Source organism: Poecilia formosa, unplaced genomic scaffold, assembly GCF_000485575.1.
Source record: "Poecilia formosa unplaced genomic scaffold, Poecilia_formosa-5.1.2 Scaffold155, whole genome shotgun sequence".
Taxonomy (NCBI): Eukaryota; Metazoa; Chordata; class Actinopteri; order Cyprinodontiformes; family Poeciliidae; genus Poecilia; species Poecilia formosa.
Genome location: NW_006800094.1, coordinates 1 through 20,766, shown reverse-complemented (window position 1 = coordinate 20,766; position 20,766 = coordinate 1). Strand labels below are relative to the sequence as shown.

General features: G+C 38.0%; 1 protein-coding gene across 2 annotated transcripts; it reads left to right on the top strand.

Annotated features, from left to right (window-relative positions):
- Positions 1-15,848: 15,848 nt before the first annotated feature.
- aasdhppt (aminoadipate-semialdehyde dehydrogenase-phosphopantetheinyl transferase) lies at positions 15,849-20,135 on the top strand. Of its 2 annotated transcripts, none has more exons than XM_016677397.1 (6): positions 15,849-16,237; positions 16,673-16,786; positions 17,334-17,454; positions 17,859-17,980; positions 18,707-18,868; positions 19,761-19,977. In XM_016677397.1, exons 1-6 carry the CDS (start codon positions 16,094-16,096, stop codon positions 19,878-19,880), a joined length of 783 nt encoding a protein of 260 aa, XP_016532883.1. In that variant the 5' UTR covers positions 15,849-16,093; the 3' UTR covers positions 19,881-19,977. The 2 variants fall into 2 exon arrangements, with proteins under 2 accessions (XP_016532883.1, XP_007564229.2); XM_007564167.2 differs by having other exon boundaries at positions 15,850-16,237; positions 19,808-20,135.
- Positions 20,136-20,766: the final 631 nt, after the last annotated feature.

Below are 20,766 nucleotides of genomic sequence, written 5' to 3'. Positions count from 1 at the left end.
GTCTGCGCCGACTGAGTGCACCTGATTGAATTTAAAGGCTTGCAGGTACATTTCACAATTGAGCTGAAGCTCTGCTGGGCACTTCAGTTGTTGTTCTACGCCCTCTGATTTTTCAGCGGCTGCGGCAGAGGTACCAGAAAGCTTGCTTTTAAAAAAAAAAAAAACAGTTGTAAATAACTGCGTAGCAAATCAGAGCTCACCTGTCTTTTTTTTTTTTAAAAGCATCTTAGATAACAAATCAGTGCAATAATGAACATAAAAAAGAAAAATGCCACAACTTGTAATTAAGTAAAAAAATCTTTTTTTTAATAAATCTACTTACTTATATATAAATATATATATGATGCATATAAATATATCTATATGACAATAGAGAGCTATAGTAAACATTGATCACTGATTGTCAGAGGCCATGACACACGTTCTGTTACATGGCTGTTTCTTTTGATAGCTTGAGAACATTATGACGCTATAGTCATCGTGTGTCCTGATCCACGCTGAATGTCCATCTGGCACTCACATGGACACGCACACACACACACACACACACGCACACACACAATGTGCACATTTACATTATCGCATTCACAGGGTCAGCTTAAAGTGATCGGTCGAAAAGAAATGTCATTATAATCTTTTTTTTCTATATGAAAAAAAAAACGCTTTTAAAACCTCTAATTTAAAGTCTTTCTGTTCGTGAGCAGAAATGATTTGAGTCATTATGATTTTTTAGGAGAGTGTAAGAAGTGGGTTTCCAGAGACCACGGGTTTGGACTGTTAGGAGGACGACGCAGTGTGACGTTTTAAGAGTGTAATATTTTCGGGGCATTTCAAATCAACTTTGGTCCATTTTGTTGTCTCTTCTCACCAGGTGTGAGTCCCGCTGCAGATCGAACTCCAATGTTATTTCAAATTAAACAGGGTTTTTTACATCAACCAGTCCAGTTTTTTCTCTTTTTTTTTTTTTTTTTTTCGTTTTTACTGCTGCATAATGTATGGGACTTTGTTTTGGCTTTCGTACTTTAACTCCTGGCCCTGGAGACAAAACAAATTACATATTACAGTGATATCTAATGAGCTTTTGGCAAACAAACAATGTGTCCTAGGAATGGATTTGCATTGCCGCTGTAATACAGCACGGCGGAGATTGTATTACGGAGATTGTGTTCATTTTACAGTCTGATGGTGTAATTGGGAGAATTTTTTTTTTATACTGTGCTTCCCCTTTGAGCATTTTTCTATCTTTCCCCTCTAATTTTTCTACTCATTCTACAAAAAAAACCTTTTGTATTCCCTTTTGCAAATGAAAAGTGGTTTATTATGAGTAATAAATTCACTGCCTAATAATGAGACAAAGTTAACTGATAAACCAACTGATATGAGGTTTGTGAAGCTGTTTGGTCCAGTTTTCACACAAATAAAAATGAGTAAAAATCCAATCTTTAAATTGATCGATTTAGAAATGCATTAAGTTGGAGTTACCATAATTAATGACAAGCCTAACACTTTCTAGAAAAAATAAAGTTGTACTACTAAAAAAGTTTATAATTGACCTTTTTAAGTTGATCTACTAACTTTAATTACTAATCTATGACTTTTTTTTTTCTTTTCCATGAGTCACAAATAGAATATTTCCATAGGTTAGTTATAAATACAATATAAAATGGGAAAGACAAAAGACCATTAAAAAAAAATAAAAAATAAGAAATGCCAACGAGAAAATAACTTCAAAACAAAGCTGGACAAAGACCTACATTCTGTATGTTGTAGCATCAAACACAGCATGAAGAATGGTAAAGATATATATATATCTATATATATAGGAGAATTTGCAGCAAAGGGTGACATCTTGAGGTTGCAAAGTCTTCATATCAGCAACTTGGTTTCAAACCTTCAGTGCATATCTTTACCAGGATACCAGTGTTGGTGGATGGCGACATGCAAATCATCTCTAACCTTCACACGCATCAGTCAGCTCTGAAATTAACCATCTGATATTTTTATTTTGTTTTTGACCAACCATGATGTACAGTGCACACATTGTCCATTAGGGGGGCTGGAAGTTGCCAGGAGAATGTGACTTTTTTTTTTGAGAATGTTAAGGTGGGAGGAATTGCAATCACACATTTCAAACAAATCAAACTGGTATTTGCTTTACCTGACGGTGTTAAGACATTATTCCTGCGACCTTTCTCAGTAAGACAAACAAATCTGAAGCTTCAAAGTGCTAAATAAAATTATTAAAATTATTCCTGAGTTCAACCACAGGATGAGCAAACTTTGCATGAAAACTGGAAAATCTGTCCGTTTCCATGGTTTCAAACTTATGCAAAATTGTCACCAGGCAAAGCAGTTATTATTTTATGACATTGTTGTGGGGGTGGCAAGTAGACGGCAATAAGCTGCGCTGTCAAATTCTGGCTTTAACATTTTCTTTTGTTTCTCAATGTTTTTCTACATGTTTTGTTTCCTTTTATAGTAAAACATCAATTCCGAATCTGAGGACTTTCTGTAATTTTTGTCATTGATCTCATATCTTTACTTTGATTTAGTTAGACAATATTCACAGTGTATTAATAAACTACATAAACAGGAGGGAGCAAAACCTTTGCAGAGCTCAAAGCAACAAAACATGACAAAGTTTTGTCAGGTTTGTTCATTTGAAAACAAAACTTGCAAATAGTCAACATTTCTAAATGACTAATTCTCGATTAGCTTCCTTTCATGGAACATCGGTACTTTTTCGATAACTTTTCAACTCATCCCTTGGAAACAAATTGTTTTGGTTTTTTGAATTACAAAGTGCACTGCAGCTGATATTTGTTGGTTCTAGTATTTGGTTTGTTAGAGTAGGGCTGCACATTGGCACAGTTGGTAGAGCTGTTGCCTTGCAGCAAGAAGCTGCATGGAGTTTGCACGTTCTCCCTGTGCATGCGTGGGTTTTCTCTGGGTACTCCGGTTTCCTCCCACAGTCCAAAAACATGACTGTCAGGTTAATTGGTATCTCTAAATTGTCCCTAGGTGTGAGTGTGTGTATGCATGGTTGTGTGTCCTGTCTGTCTCTGTGTTGCCCTGCGACAGACTGGCGACCTGTCCAGGGTGTACCCCGCCTCTCGCCCCGAACGTTAGCTGGAGATGGGCACCGACAACCCTCCTGACCCCACTGAGGGACAAGGGTGTAAAGAAAACGGATGGATGGTTTGTTAGACTGGAAATCAGTTAATAGTCCATAAAGGCTGCAAATCTCACCTCCAGTGTCCTTACAGACTTTTTACAACCACAAAAAGCAACAAAAAAGGTAAAGTTTGTGTGACCATTTAAAGCTTTACTGATTTGACTGCTTGTTGAGAAACGATTTGAGATAATAAAGCTGAAGGAAGCTTAAGATTTCATAATAAATTTGATAATTAAAAAGGCAGAATTTAAGATGACAGAGTAATATTTGAAATCTTGAAATATTTCGGGGGATGTGCATGCATAGGCAGTTTACTCTCTATATCCCACACCAGAGACTAAAAGTACATCATTCAAAGGTTTGCTTGTCAAACTTTCATATCCTCCTGTAGTCTTGTAGAAAACACTCCCTGTGATCCTAAACCTTTTTTTTTCTTTTTTTACGTTTACAATTTTGATTTTGAAAACCTGTATTGTTTAAACTGTAATACCAGCAAGTAAAATTACATGACCAGTTTTGAACAGTGGACAGAAAAGACCCACAGTGCCCCAGATGCCATAAAGAAAATCTTTCACGCTAAATTTAAGAAGTAATGACAGTAAAATGCTTTTTTTTTTTTGTAAGCTACAATGCACATCAAAAAACTAAAACTAAATTTCATGCATCTTATTAAAGTGTCCAATATGTTAATTATTATCTTTTATAAGAGATTTGAATTCTCTACAAAAAAAAGCATTGTTAGCTTGGTTATCACTGCAGCAGATCATCAGCTCTTGTACAGCATAACGTGGAGAGGTGCTTCATCAGAGGACTCCACAATTGTTCTGTGTAAGTTTGATTATTACTAAAATGTTTTTATTTATTGTTGTTGTTGTTGTTGTTGTTTTTTTTCAGCAATGATACAGACACTAGATAGAGCTAAATGCAGAGCAGGAAGGGTGGGGATTTACCTCTGAGTAGCACAGCAACCCTAAAGCTAGAACTCTGTTGGAGTGTTTGGGTCAAGACTTGTTAAAGTTATAAAGTGGTCCAGTCAAAGTCTACACCTAAAATCAACTGAGAATTTGTGTCGAGATGATCTCAGTCCAATTTGACTTCAGCTTGAAATGAATTGCAGCTTGAAGCAAAGACAGTCGAAACTTTTGTGTCTGAAAGAGCAAACTTGGAAAATACCCACGCTAAAGGATTTGCAGATGTAGCTGCATCGAATGATGGTTTGACAAATAAATGTTCCAGGGGCACAAAATCCAAATGTGCACCGCACTTTTCAGATTTTTACTTGCAAAATACCCGACTGCTTCTCACACAGCATGGCCAGCTAAAACAGGAGGTCTCATTGGGACATTTTTAAAACTTTTCCAAATAGTTTCACGCAAACTCAAACGCTTCAGTTTTACTCAAAATAGGCACGTAAACTAAAACCTGTCTGAAAGAAACTCATGTTCTGTTGTGATCACACACTCTTTCAGGGCAGATGTCGGTTAAAAGGTTTTTCATGTTACCAAGCATATTGTGGTGTCAAGACATTAGAAGGCCATTTATAGATGCTTCCAAATGGGATATTCAGTGTAAGATGTAGCTGAAGATGAGACATAATACTGCAATACTAGACATAAAATAATTCAAAATAAAGGAAGGACGGGCTTTAAGATTATATTAACATGGTTGCTGTGACTTTGTATGTTTTTCTTCAAGCTATTTTTGCCACTCTTGATGTACTTGATGTTCTTCAGTTGTACAAATTCCTACAATTCTTTTGCAAATTCATAGTTTTACACTCTACACACGTGCAACATTTAACAAGCTATGAAAAAAATTCAGAAGGGGAAATAGCAGGAATTATGTTAAAAGTATTTGGAAATATAATTTTTTTATATAAATTAAACTAATATTTAAATAAATATTAGTTTTGGCACTTGTTGCCATTTATAAGGGAAGGAATGACAAATCCTTAGCTGCTGCTGTGCTTCCACCTCTTCATCTTTAATGAAGGTAAACCAGTGTATTTTTTTCTAAAAGAACAAAAGAGCAAAAACAAAACACTGTGTCCAATTTTGTTGATGGAAAAAGCAGACGCTGTTATGCGTGCCGAGTCTATGTCTCGACCAAACTGCAGTCACAAAAACAGAATTGTCACAGATCTCATGACTTTTAATGACGACGACGAAAAATGGAAGCTGCAGGTTAACAGGACGACATGGAAGAAAATCGGAGTACAATGGAAGGAACCAGTGGAGAATAAAGGAGCAGCTAAATGCAGCTGGGGACAAATGAGGATTTGATAAACAGCTGGAAAGGGGAGCAGAAAGGAAGGCTGTGGTGTAGAGAACAGAACAGAAACAAAGACAACGAAAGGGGAAAGGAAACCTGAATGGAAAACTGAACTGATCAAATTAAACAAATCCAAAACACAAACAATGAGAGCCGCTGAACGAGCACAGTAAATACACTGGAGGGGCCAGATATAGGAAAACAAATAATAATAAAATGATCTGATGAAACAAAACATAATAGTAGTAGTGATGCCTTACCCTCCACCGCTACAACACCTTCGACTCATTTGAGAAGGCAAAGTCTCTAGACTGTCTAGAAGTGTGTAATTTATCCATCTCTCCGGTGATTCAGTGATTTGTACGGGTGATTCAATACTTTTGGCAATATAGTGCATGTAAAGTCTGACGCAACAAAGTCTCTGATGTCATCCCTTCTGCACTACTGAAAAATCCCTGCTGCGATTTTGTCATTTAGGCTCCTTTTTCAACCTCTGCGTACCAAACACACCTAATGCAAAACCATCACCGACAAACATTTCCCATCTATATTACACTAACACGAATACACACTCTCTCTCACGCACACACACACACACATTACAATCCCAGTGCAGGGTTATTACTGACAAGAATTTCCCATTTACTTGAGGATGAAGGAAAATAACCATTTTGAGGACGTCCCTCCACCCTTTTAACCTTACACCTTCATGTGCAAATGCATACAGCACACACTCACAAACACTTCGGATCAACCTTTTTACCGCCCCTGCAGTGTTAAAACGCCCTTTTCACCTTTTATGTTTTATTAGCCTGGTTTATCTCATCTCTTTCTCATCTTTGCATTTCATCCCCCATTTCTGCTGAGACCCCCCTCCCCTTTTTCCCCCCTCATTTCTCCTCTGTTTTCACCCTCAATTCCTCTAATCATTCTCTTTACTCCCCCTCCTCCTGTCATATCTAATTTCTTCATTTTTGCATCCCTGTCTCTGGGGAGCAGATCTCAAACCCCGATTTCTCATCCACAGACCCACACCTGTCATATCCACCCCGCCTGCTCTTTTCTTCCCAGCCATCTCTCATGACAGAAGGGAAAATTAAATTCCAACGCTCTCTCCACACACACACATGCGCATGCACACATGCATATATTTGCAGGTGTGTAAAATTGTCGTTGCAGATGCACACGCCAGCATCTGCTGTGTTCTTGATCCACGCTTCTCAGACCACTGAGAAGCGTGGCGCTTACATACCTACAGTCAATTAGACACGACATTAGACGACGACTGATGAACGCTACGAGGTCGAATTAGCGCAGTGTTGTTTTCTGACTGAGCGAGGAGTTAATCAAATAAGCAAATTGTTTTTCATTTAATTACATCCAAAAACTGTGACTAAAATGTTTGTTTGAAATCAGTGTTAATTCAAGTATAACTAATTAGAAATTAATTAACAATAAAAAAAAAAAACACATATTTGTTTCTGGATAATTACTCCTGATTGAGTATTAGTTGCACCATCACAACATTTTTTTTTTCTTTGACAAGTACAAATAATACACAACTAAAAAAAAAAAAAACTAAAAAAACTTTAGTTTCCTGACCTTTTAGGCTATAATGATAAACAGGAGTATCCATGCAGGACATGAACACTGAAAACCAAGGGAAACATCTAGAGTGTGGGCTCTCTGAGGCGCCAAATAAAGAGTTTGCACATTGCACTCACTCTGTACACAGCAGGTGTGCCACAGTGTGCTAATAGTGTGCTAGATTCATTTACATTTTACTCACGTTCAGGCAGATATCTTGCATTATTCTCTAGTATCAGCCCATTAACCAGTTTGTTGGAGGGGAAACTAAGCACTGTTCCGAGGAGCAACATCCTAGAGTTGATTTGTGCCATCTTAAGCTGCAAAAAATAAAAAAATAAAAAACTCAAAAACTTCCCAGTGCTTTAATGCAAATGCTAGATAAAATTGAGATAGTCGTCTACCCTGTCATTATTCTCTCAACGGAACAGCCATCTTGCCCTGTTTACTTGCTTGCGTGGAGGCTGCTAATTGTATCCTGCCACAAATCAGCCTTGACTAGCTGTTTCGCTGGTTTGATCCCCTGACGGGTTTCACGGTGCCACGTTATTCATAATGAAATCTGAACCATAATGTAGAGGCAGCGTGAGAAAACAAAACGTTGCCCTCACGAGAGAAGGACTTATTGAGGCATCTTTTCTGCACCAGTAATTGAAACATGAATTGTTTGTGCTTCTTTAAGGAGATAGTTTAGATGTTTTCCAGTGAGTGAGGTTGTGTGAAGTCATTGTGTTGCTCTTTGAAAGTTGAGTAAATCCTCAGAACAACGGAAGACAAAGCAGAGCTGAACAGTGACGTATCTGTGACTTAAACTCAAAACTTGACTTCGACTCGAGGTTGGTGGCTTGAGTCTCATAAGCAATCGTCTGATGTTGTGTTCCAAGATAAGGAAGATTAGATTATTTTAGTAAATTATTGATATTGTTCCCTCCGATTTACCCATGGGTATACAAATGGTAACGTTACACACAATACATATGGCCTCTCTGTTACTGTAAGACTAAAATGCAATACATGAATTTGTCTGATTTTCGTTATTGACCCTTGGAACAATAATTTACAGCTACAGAGTCTGGCTGTGGCAGCTGCACAATTTCCTCTGTAACAGGTTGGATTGATTTATTACCCAAGGATGTTCGCTGAACATAGACTACATATGTTTATGGTTTTTGAAGATTCATTTTTAAATGAAAATAAAAATAGACTTAATTTGCCATAAACATGCTATTCTATTGCTATTCAGCTTACATCATTTCAGACATTCTGGTTTCTCTAAGTAAAACTATTTCCTGCTTTGATTCATTCATACATTGATCTACTTTGAATATTTGTACTTCAGTATTTTATCAAATAATAATCAAATAATATCAAATAATTGGGGGGGAATTTTTTATTTTATTTTTTTTAGCTCAATTGAATGTTAAAATGTTTAATTAGGCTTCAAGACTATGATTTGAAATCATAATATACAACAATCCACAATAACGAGACAGACATAAATGTGACAACATTTATTTCAGTAAAAACAGAGAATTGACTTGGTCTTGAAAATAACTTATAAACGTCCATCATTACTTTCATCTGAGATCCTAATTTCTTTGACTGTCTTTTACGGATGATTTTCCATATAAGCTCAAAGGAACAAAATAGAAATACTTTCACCATGAAGAGAAAAATATTTAGATTTGTAGTTGGTTTACAGTCAGTGAAAAATGTCTCCCTCATTCTAAGAATTTATTATCTCAAAAGTTGCTTTAAAGAATAGGTTTAGCAGTTTTATTGCACTTTTCTCCTATTCTTTTATGAAAGACAATACTGGGTGATTTTAATAAGAAAACAGAAGTCTGCATAAGATATTCATAAAAAGAAACTAGATCCAGTTATTAACAGGCAAAGTACTGGGTTCTTTTAAAATGTAAGAGATTTCTGAAATGCCCCAAAAGGATTTAAGAAAGTCGGTAACACTTTATTTGAAGGGGGTGAATAAGACTGTCATGACACTTTCATAAACATGACATAACACCTGTCATGAACATGAATAAGCCCTCATGAATATTTATGACTGTTGTCATAAAGTGTCATTCGGTAAATTATGACACTTTTAATACAAAGTTGACATTATTCAAAATGTCTTTGTTATGACAACTTGACATTAACCAAGAAATCATTACTGTTCAAACTTTACCTTTAATAACATAAAGTTACCTAATTTTTAAAGTGCAATCAGTAATACTTTTATAACAAATTTACATCAGTAATGATTTCTTGGTTAATGTCAAGTTGTCATAACAAAGACATTTTGAATAATGTCAGCTTTGTATTAAAAGTGTCATAATTTACCGAATGACACTTTATGACAAAAGTCATAAATATTCATGAAGGCTAATTCATGTTCATGACAGGTGTTTATGACAGTGTCATGTCAGTCTTATTCAACCCCCTTCAAATAAAGTGTTACCAGAAAGTCAAAGTATACCTTGCAATACCAATTCTGATCCATACAACCTTTCAGCAGTTATCATCAGCAGCAGCATATTGCAGAAGGACCTTGGGGCATCTCAGTCTGTAAGGAATATTCTCAGTAGCTCTCTAAGAAACTCATGTTTTTGTTTCATTTTGATGGTAGAGATCTAAACTGTGACTCTATGAATACTGATTTGATTTCCCTCTGTCTCTTCTGTACATCTGCCTAATATGGTATAAAATGTTACAAAAGTTAAGGTAATAATGACCCAGAAAAAAACATAGATATATTGTAACGTTCTTTTATAGCCAGCATGTAGCAGTTTCACCCAGAATCAGCTTCCCTTTCTAAAAAAGGAACTAAAAGTCGGTTGAGTTGTTGCACGCCTCTGACTCTTTGGGACCGTTTCTGTATCAACACAGAGGATTTTCAGCACATTTTATGTCCACCGAGAGCTGAACAAGAATCTTTTGAATATGAAACTTTTATATTACAGAAACGAGAATAACTCCTGGATCAAAAACTAAACTCCTCTTTTATGATTTGATCTGACTGTCTGACTACCTGACTGTCAAGATGTGTGTGCGTGCGTGTCTGTGTCTCTTCTCTTTTGCTTCTGTTAGCGAAGAGTAAGTCGTGTTATTTTTCAGCAATTTCTTCTCCTGCGAAGTCGAGAGGCTGTTCACAATCTCAATTAAAATAGCACAAACTAAGAAACTTATGACTTTTGGTTCCCAGAAAAAAGTTGCATCTCATATCTTCAAAATGGTTTGATGAAGGGTAGAGAGGAAATACAACAGAGGACATGGCGAAAATAATTTTATAACAAGTGTGAGGTAGTGTATGTTTAATTGTAATTGCTTTACAAAAAAAAAATCTTACGAAAAATATATATTGTCAGTCAAAACATAAAGTATGTAATGCACAATTACTGTTCTAATTCAATGTTTTACAACATTATAAAAATTAAATGAGACCATTCATTTCCTGTTTTTGCTCAGTGAGGATTCGAAAAATGAGTTCTGCTTACTAAATACCAGATAAATAAGAGATTATTTTTACTTTTTACTTGAGTCTACATATATTTAATATGACAACATAGCCTTTTGAACTCTTTTAAATTATATGGTCCCTCTAAAATCTTCTCACTATAGTGTCCTGGAGTTATGGACAGGTTTAGGATCAGTTTGGGAAATTTAAGTTGAACGCCTGAGGATTATTAAACATGCTTGATTTCAGGCGTGTTACCACAAAATATAAGCCGTATGAATCCTTTGACCATTGTCATGCTGCAGCAGTCCATTGTTGCTATAAAGGCAAGCAGTGATGCACTGGATAAAGTGGTTCCGGTTTTATGTTTTGGCAACTGGTTTTTCTGAAATACTTCCAGGGAAAAACGCCTGCAATTGTAATTGTTTTGCTTGTTGTTTTCTGTTATGTCAAAGGTAATGTGTAACAGTAATAACTCAGCAAAAAGCACAAGAAAATTGGGATTTTTTTTTTTTTTTTTTTACAACAAAAGGTATTGGTATATAGCTAATTCAACTATAACACTTTCAAATCAACACATGAGTCGTGATTTGGAATTGATTTAGAAGCATCTGTATCTACAAAACAGCAACATGTCAAAGTCAAACTCTATTTAATTCTTGTTTAGCACATTCTGATGATAATTTCCACCTTGTGAAGCCACAGGGCCCCAATCACCAGACGGGCTCAAGAGCCACTTGAGCTATGAAACACATAATCATTCTGACGTTTTAAACATTTGCTGATGGGGGACATTAATTCTGCTACTCATCATAAACGTTGTTCTTGAATGTCAACACCAGCTGCAAGAATTAACGTGGGTAGTGGTAATACGAGGTGCAAGGCAAAGACATACTGGATTTTTTTATTTGTTTGTTTAAATATTTTTCAGAAAGGTATTAATATCCATGGATTTTTTTTTTTAAAATATATTTCCTTATATTGGGATTTCACATACTAGCACAAGGTAGTGTAGAATAGCATGTAAAGTAGAAGAAAAACTAATAAATAAAACATGGTTTACAGAGTTCTTTCAAATACACATCAGGCTACAATTTAATGGTTTACATAATGCCTTAGAATGGGTCAAAGTCTGTTATTAAGTCCAATTCAGAATCTGCTGCAAGACCTTTAAAGCCTACACTCTCAGACAGGCTCCATCCACTCAGACTAAGCTTGAGCTGTTTTGCAAAGATAAACGCACAATAATGCGTCTCTAGATGACACATACACCACATGTAGTGAAAAACACATGTCCTTTCCAGTCATGCTTCACAAATATGTGGCACTTCATGTTTCATGTCTCATATAAAAATTAAAAATAAATCAATTTGTGGATGCCATGTGAAATGGTTTAACAGATATCAATACTTGCACAGTAAAATTAACACGCCGTTATTCTGCCAACATTTTTTTGCCTGTTAGTTTATGTTTCTCACGTCGTATTCACAGATGTCGCTCTCCATCTTCCCACCCACATGTGCCACCGCAGACCGCAGCGCTCGGCTCACTGAGCTCTATCGGCTCTGGCCACTCACGCTGGCCATCCTTTGGGAAGCCAAGAGAGGTCAGGCAGCTGTTCACATCCCAACCCAGGAGAGGCGGCTTTGTGCTCAGGAGAGGAGTGATAGTGTTCGGGCTTCACTGCCAGGAACGAGATTGGGGAGGAGAAAGGAAGCTCAGCCTTCAAGCTGTCATAACATCGCTTCACCTCCGAGGCAGATCCGAGACGGAAATTAATACGGAAAAACAACAGAAACGTGCATTGATTAGAAATTAAGCTTAAGTGCATCAAACTACGCTTTGAAGATTAAATGCACTTCTCCTGCAGAACGCATCTCTCCCCCTCCCCAAAGTGCACTCACACCTTGTGCCACTTCTTCCCATCTCTGCCTCTTCAGCTCATTAGCTGCAGCGTTTTTGCTCAGACCCACAGAGAAGAAAACAACAAGAACCAGCAATTAGACTGTTCTGGTCTAACAACACTAACATGGATTATTATCTCAGCTTTGGCGTTGCAAGGAAACAGGGAGCTCTTGCTGTGCTGCAGATGTGTAGGAGTAATTCAGGCTGCTGTCAAATTAAATAAAATACCTAATTTGCTAAAACAATCCATGTCTGTGTAGTCCCAAGTCCAACCAGTGATGCTCTGTTTGTCCTGTCAGGAAGCATTTACTGGCACTGAACAGCACGGATTTCCAAATGTGTTCAGAGCGGTATTCAAATGAACCATTGTTGTTCTTGTCGGAAGCTAATAAAATTACTGAACAAAGCACACAAAACCCATTTAATCAGTGACGGAATAGAAAATGTGATTTAAAAAGAATTCTCTTCTTTGCCTTCTGAATTTATTCCTCAAAGAATCCTAGTTTTATGTTTTATTTTTGTTACAAAATGTCTACCTATAAGTCTTTGTTCATATTATATACAGTATTTTAACAATCCCCCCCTTCAACAATGTTAAGTCAAGAGAATCAATGAACTCATCATTCTTTGAGTAGTTTAGGTCAGGTGAGCATTAACAATCAAGCATGGAGGAATTGCGTTTTCTTCCAACTGATTCATTTTCAATTAAACTTTTATCTGTTTGTAAATATTTTACTGTTTATTTGGTGTTCCTATAAAGAACAGTGTGCATGATTGAGGTTAAAAAAAAAGGGTAAAAATGAAAGGAAGGAAAAAAATTCAGTGTACCTCAATATGCCGACTGATTATCTGAGATTGATGCCTAGAAAAAAAATATTTTATGTCATACAATAACGAATGTAATCCTGTCGAGCTTCAGTATCTCTCCTGAGTATCGCTTTGGGACATTATGGGTCAGATGAGACAATTATTGAATTTCTTTCCAACAAGCACTTCAGATAGGTTTAGTGGGAAACACAGAATGAATAAGTGGAAAAAGCTCCTCATGCTCTCCAATTATCTTAATGCAATGAACTGTAACTTATTTAGAGCTTTTTTTTTTTTTTTTTTTTTACACACTTTTACCAGGGAAGCCACAAAATGTGCTCGGACCTGAACAGTTGAATAAAACTGTCTTTTAGAAATAAAATGTAAAAATATTTTTAAAGACTTTAAATTGAGCCAATGTAATCATCTGCGCATTTGAAATATCAGGAAAAGAAAGATCCTTACGTTCTCCATAATGAACAGAACTGTACATGCTTTAGTCAGTATCCACAGAACAGCTTGTGCTTCTGCACCACACCACTGGATACATCACTTTGGAAGAGACAAGGAAACCCCCACCTGCTGTTTGGAGAACAACACATCTCTCCTCTTGTGGACTTTCCTGATAAAAACCTCTGTTTCTCTGACACTGGAGTTGCTTTTCTTTTACTTTTCAGAAGCTTTAACTGCAGGAAATCCAGTTAGAACCTCACAAATACACAAGAAGAAACTGAGAGGAGGTTATGCAATAAGATAAAAGCAGACAAACAAATAGGAGGAATAGATGGAGAGATTACAAAACAGGGAGGAAAGAAAGAGAAATCGAGAGATGACATATAAAAGTGAGGGGGAGAATGAATCTTTAGACCTCAAGGTGCGTGGATGTTAGCAATAAATGTTAGCGAGTGTCTAGCAGAGGAGCTTCAGTTTGAAAAGTATTGCAGTTTTCATCCGAGAAGACTTCCTCTGTGACTCAAGCCGTCTTATGTGAAGTTTTCCACCTCCCGGGAGATGGATGCCAGCTGTTCCACTAGATGCTGTCTCTGTGTGAGTGTGTGTGAGAATTGGAGTTAAGGAAACACCAGCTGGAAAGAAGCAAGCTAAGTGAGGAAATCACAGCAGGTGGGCCAGGAGAGTGCACCGTCTATAGGTATTTCTTTCTTCACGCTTCGCTCAGAAAGGTTCCTTCTACTGCTTTCATAAGGTTCCGATTTGATGTGGAAACAGACACGTAGAGTATATTATGGCTGGGCTGGCAGGGTGCTGCGCCTTTATATCCTGATCTGTGCTGTTGCCAGGTGAGCTGAGAGTCATGGCAAACCGACAGGATCCAGCAGTCCACCTGGGAGTCAGACAGGAAGAGTAAACTGAGGTTTGATACTGTGGTAGTAAAGGGGTTGGATAGCTTTTAAATAGACAATATGCCAAAGTTATTTAACTGAAGAAATTCAGTCTGAAAAGTGAAATTCAATAATGACTGACCAGACTGGTGGTAACAAAGTGTTGAATATGGACAATATAACTGATTATTTTGAGTGGAAAAACCTAAAATGTAGAAAAACAACTTTTATCTAGACTTTTTTTGCATAAACTACTCTTAATTAGCTATACTACTTGTAAAAGCTTCTTGAACTTTTCACATTTTAATGTGTTAAATTGTTGTTTGAATTTCTTTCAAAATCAAACTTTGATTTTCTTATGGAAGATTGAAGAATAAATAGCATCATGAAGTCAGGTAGGGGTCACATCAAATCTGTGGAATAAGGTGTTTTGGCCCGATGCTAGGTGTTGTTTTTCTAATTTTTAGTTTGATCGACTAAATATGTTTACATGCCACACTTTCAGAATAATAAAAAACTAAATAAAACCAAAAATAATCAACATTATTATTAAATGTTACAGCTACCACGAGTGCAGCTGGCTTCTGTGAGATTTATATCATATAAAATATTAATATTCTGTAGGATTCGTTGGCTGTCTTTCTATATTGAGAAGACAATCAATTAATTAAATGGCTAAATAAATAATAATGGAGGCATACGCCTAAGCCAGAGGAGAACAACAATCATAATCTTGAACAGTCTTAGACAATAAGACCCGGTTTATTTGTAATTATTTATTTATAATATGTGAGAAAAATATGTCCCTTGCTATGCAGAGAGACAACCACACTGCTTAGACATAATTCCAGTTGCTTTTCAGGTCAGTCCGTCACCAGCATTTCCGAGGCTCAAGTTGGGCACCAACCACGAAGAATACACCAGACCGTTATTTTTTGTTTAAATTATATTTTTTTTATTATTAAACTTAACTTTATTTAATGTCACTTCCGGGTTTGTTTGTTTTTTTATTAGTACCATACAGATAACATATTTAATTAGTGTGTCACAGTTTAGAATAAAAACTTAATTTTCTGTAAAATACACTAAAACATATAAATTAAGAAATTTAGACTCGCTGAGAGCATATTAATTTTGTAAACTTCATGTCATATTTATCGGATTTTACTAAGAAAGTAATGAAATAATCTTACGCCTAACGATTCTATTTCTTATTTACAACATTCTTGAAAGTACATGAAGGCAACTTTATTAGCTCACTGTTTCAGACGCTCGTATTGGCCAATCCTGAACCGCTTCCCCTTCTGACGACATTAGTGCTCTTCCGGGTGAATGTAGCGGTGTCAAAGTAGAAACGTAAACAGAAAGGTCGGTTTAATTTTTATCTGCCTTGGTTTACCAGTTCCAACATTTCTTCATCTGCATCTCTCCGAGACCCCAAAATCTTAAATACAACACAATTAAGTTTGTTTATGCTGGGACGCCATGCTAAAGGTAGCTTATTGTGATCAGCGGGAAGTTTTGCAGGAGTTAAGATGACGAAGGTGAGCAGGTATGGGCTCTGTCCGCTGGGGTTTCCGCTGCGGGTCGTGGACACCGAGCAGGTCCGAATGGTTGTTTGCTGCTCGGTGTGTCCAGCAAGAAGAGAAGGACAGGATCGGACAGTTTGTCTTCGCTAAGGATGCTAAGTCAGCGATGGTGAGTCTGATCTGCAATGTTTACCCACCTTCTGCAGCTGTCATTCGTATGCATGAACGGAAATTAATTTGTAGACTGATCAACTTATACACTGTCACTGAGTTAGTAAAATGCACCCTAGCTGAATAGACACCAAGAACTTCAAGGATGGATGTACAGTTGCTGCGATAAACGTTTGAGACCATCCAAGGATGTTCAGTAATGTGATCAAAACTTCCTTTCAAACAGGTATCCTAACAACTTTCGATTGATTTAATGATTAACAAAAATCTGAAGGGTCTTCAATTTCCAGGATGACATAAAAACAGTGTCATAAAACAAAACAAATCGTTGCTTCTTATTCTCGAAGCTCACCATGTTTTTATGCTATTGAGAAACAGCTGGCGACTTGAATAACCTATTAGGTTATAATGTTAAATATATATGTGCCAACAGGCTGGCCGGCTGTTGCTCAGGAAATTTGTTTGTGAGATGATGGGAATCCCCTGGTCACAGATCAGATTAAACCGATCGCCTCGAGGGAAACCATATCTGGCTGCCCCTCTACAGGTAAAAACTTTGTTTCATTTAAGGTTAAGTGTTTCCTTATGCTACTTCTTCTTCTTTTCTTTTTTTTTACTCTGTTACTGTTTGAAACCCATTAAGCATGAGACACATGGGACCCCCGACAATGTGAAATGAATATCTGCCCAAGTCAGAACTTGATTTTTGGGTTGCACTACCAAGTCATAATAAATAAATAACTATTAAATTATGTGGGGGGTTTTCCCCGTCCGTATGATAACCATTCATACTTGTGTCAGTCCCCTAAATAAATTCCAGTTTATTTTGGACTTGCAATTTATTTTATGTCTTGGATTGTGATTGTTCACAGGCCATTGCTGGCACTTTGGGTCACATTTAGCCCATCTTGACATCCCCAGTGCTGCATACACAAGTATCACAATGTTCTGCCTGTTGGAACATTATCTGTATATTAAAAGCCCTCCTTTGTCTTCATTTTCACACGTGGAGCCTCACCTGACTGTCAAGACACACTAACACACTAAATCAACTAGAAACCTTTTTTTTTTTAATGCATTTGAAAACGATGCAGGTCACTACTGGTTCTGATCCACCCTGGAGTTTCAACATCTCCCACCAAGGCGACTATGCTGTGCTTGCTGCACAGCAGGGGGTGCAGGTTGGAGTAGATGTGATGAAGACCACGCTGCCAGGTGAAGGCTGAGACTTACGCATGAGTTTTATTGCTACATAAAAGCAAATGTGAGAGTTTTAGAGTTTTTATGAAATGTTTCAATGCAACTATAAATGCAGTGTCAAAATAGATTCACAATAATGAATTCATTTCTGCAGCTGGTTGTAAACGTTTTTATTCTGTGGCCCTATTTTAGATTTGTAGTTTCACAAGTTATCCACAAGGTGTTGCTGTTGTCTAACAAAAGTATTCATAAGACATGCGATTTTAAAATGTAGGTCCAGAGCTTGTGTGTTCAGTCACCACAATCAAATATGCATTGTGATAATTAAGGTTGTGACTTGCTTTTGCACATTATTTTCCGTCTGCTCACTTTTTTCCCCTCCCCTCATGTCTGCGTCCTCGTGTCTCCGTCTCCTGCAGGTAGCAACTCAGTCCCGGAGTTTTTCCGCATCATGACTCGTCAGTTTACAGCGCACGAATGGAGCACCATCCAATCAGCCGCCTCGGAGCACCAGCAGCTTGCCGCGTTCTACCGCCATTGGGTAACCATGGCAACCATACTACCCTGTCATCACACTGCATTGCTGCCGGGCGCCACAGGCGGTGGTGTGTGTGTGTGTGTGTGTGTGCGCGTGTGTGTTTGCGTGCGCGTGTGTGGAAGAGAGAGAGAGAAATTTGTACATTTTGCTTGACCTCCTTTTGATTCAAATTTCACCTCCACTTTTCTCCCTTCCTCTAATCTCCCGTTGGTCCCGTTATGTCCTTGTCACAGTACTCAGCTTTGTTTCCCGTCTTCCATTTCTTCTTCAAAGACATGAACGCACGCACACACACACACACACACACACACACAGATGGCCACTGTAAGCAAGTGCTGAGCTAAGTAAAGATGCTGTGAGAATGAGAGGGCGGCACAGAGACGTCAAAGCTCTGATATCACCACCACACTGTTGACTAATGGCAGATCTCAACGGTTGCCATAGTGATTAGTCCTGTAATGGTGTTATTGTGGCTTATTGGCCATGGAGCATGGCTTGTTTTGGCTGGGCGCATGCAGAGACATAAAGCCCCTCTTTTGTATGCACGCCTTTTAACACGTGTGCGTGGATTCATCTGCTGGAGTTCGAACCACAGAGACACGCTCGCTGTCCATGCTCAGACTGTCACTTTCAGCTTTACTCACACAAGCAAAAACATTTTCTTTATCTGTGCACGTTAGCTAATCAAGTTTCCTCTTGATGTTTTTTTTTTTTTTTTTTTGCACCAAGACCCTGAAGGAGAGCTTCATCAAGGCCATCGGCACAGGTCTGGGCTTCAACCTGCAGAGGGCGGAGTTTCACCTGTCGCCTGAGCTGCTCACACTTGGCACCGTGCTGCGCCAGACCAAGATGCATCTGGATGAGGAACCAGAGGATTTGTGGGTATTTGAAGTAAGTTGGGTTCAGAAAGCATCTGAATGTCTTTTTCCATGTTTAACATTGGTTTTCTTACGGAAAATAGATCATCAGGAAGGGATTCTAATGTTAACCCATCAAATATACACAAGTCCCAAAAGCTTTATGATGACCACCTCTTACCCGTCATTGCCTTTGACACATTTCAAAATAAATTCAGGATATTAAACAATTTTCATATCGTTTATGCATTTAGATGTCTAACTAAATGGGGTGGGGGAGAATTGGGTAAAGATTGCTGTAAATGAGCAAGTGACAAAGCTGAAACAACCAACTATCCAATATATGAGTTTATATTATTAAACATGCTGCAAATGCAGAAGATTGCCGCTTTAGTTTTTTTGCATACACCTGAGATTTTCTTTTGTTTCTATAATGTCTTTTTGTGGCGAATCGTTGATACAACATGATAATTTGCACAGTTCTGTCTTGATACTTTTAGTACAACGTGGAAATCTCTTCTCATTGCGATTTGATCTTCTTGACATGAGAATACAAAATGTAAATAGGCTAAACCAAGTAGACTTGTAATTACCACTAACTGTTTTGATATGTTTCTTTTCTTTGCCACACTTTGAAAAACTGGCGCCTGTCGGTTATGAATCTGAAATCTGCTCAGTTTCCATGCGTATTTGTTTTTAATTTTAAAACGGTACGCCCTGGTTTGTGACAGAATGTCGCCCGTGGCTCCGGAGGGATTTGCTGCTTGTTTAGCTTTTGACACTTTACAGACACGAGCATTCAGCCATTTCTCAGCAATTGCTGTTTATCATTAAAAAGTCATGCGGGAGAGGCAGGCTGGGTCTTTCGCAGTCAATCACAGAGCTAACACATGGAGACAGATGGCTATTTTCACTCACTCTTGCAGGTAATTTCAAACCCTGTCCTGACGTGTCTGTCGGTGTGCTCCCGCAGGAGAGCCTGCTGGACGCCGACCATCACGTCGCCGTTGCACTCGGACCAGCGGACGAGGCCGGCTCCGCAGTAAGGAAACGTAGCTTTGGTGACTTGAGTAGCTGCTCTGCTTTATTTGTGACAAAGACAAAACAGCATTTCCAACTGAATATACATCTGAGGCCAGCTTTGAGAAAATAAGAGAAAAGAAGTGTGAGTGAAAGACAAAGTAACATCTGTGTTTAGGTGAAAATATGCTTTTTGTCCCCCTCCCCCACACACACAAAAGGTAGTTAAATACAGTGGTCGCATCAGTGTCCTGTCGATGGGAGGGAGCAGGGAATTTGTTCTTGGTGTTTTTCGTTTGGCCAAAAAAACCATGGCTTTTGTTGGGAGTGAGAAATTGTCATTTTTCTACCTGTTTTTCGAGGGGCCAGTTTTAGGAGACAGAAATATGTGCAAAATCAGATGTGACTCAGTGGTTTGGATAAATAAGAGCCAGCTGGGTCAGACCAGACAGGACGATCTGACAGCTGATGAGCCACCGGCCCGCTAGTCTGTTCTTACTTTCCTCACACACACACACACACACACACACACACACACAGCCATGTAAACGGAGGCAATGGTTCCCTCGGTGCATATTGTTCAGAACAGTGTCCAGACAATTTAAATTAATAATGAAGCGAATTGTATGCGTCGCATCAGTAACGTGTCTCTTCAGGACCAGAACCAGCGCACCATTGTAATTCTTGTAGGCGCATCATTGTTCCGTATAAAAGCGAGTCTGGAATTTTAAACGCATCATCTTTTCCTGCCTGGGCCTGGACCTCGTTTCTAATGAAGAAGAACCAGCTGAATTTATTTTGAAGGCATTTCTACAGCTGCCAATAATTGTGCCACCATTTCTCAACTTATATTTCTCACTGAATGAATGTACTCAAGTAAATAGGTGCATTTTTCTAAATTTAACAGTTAAG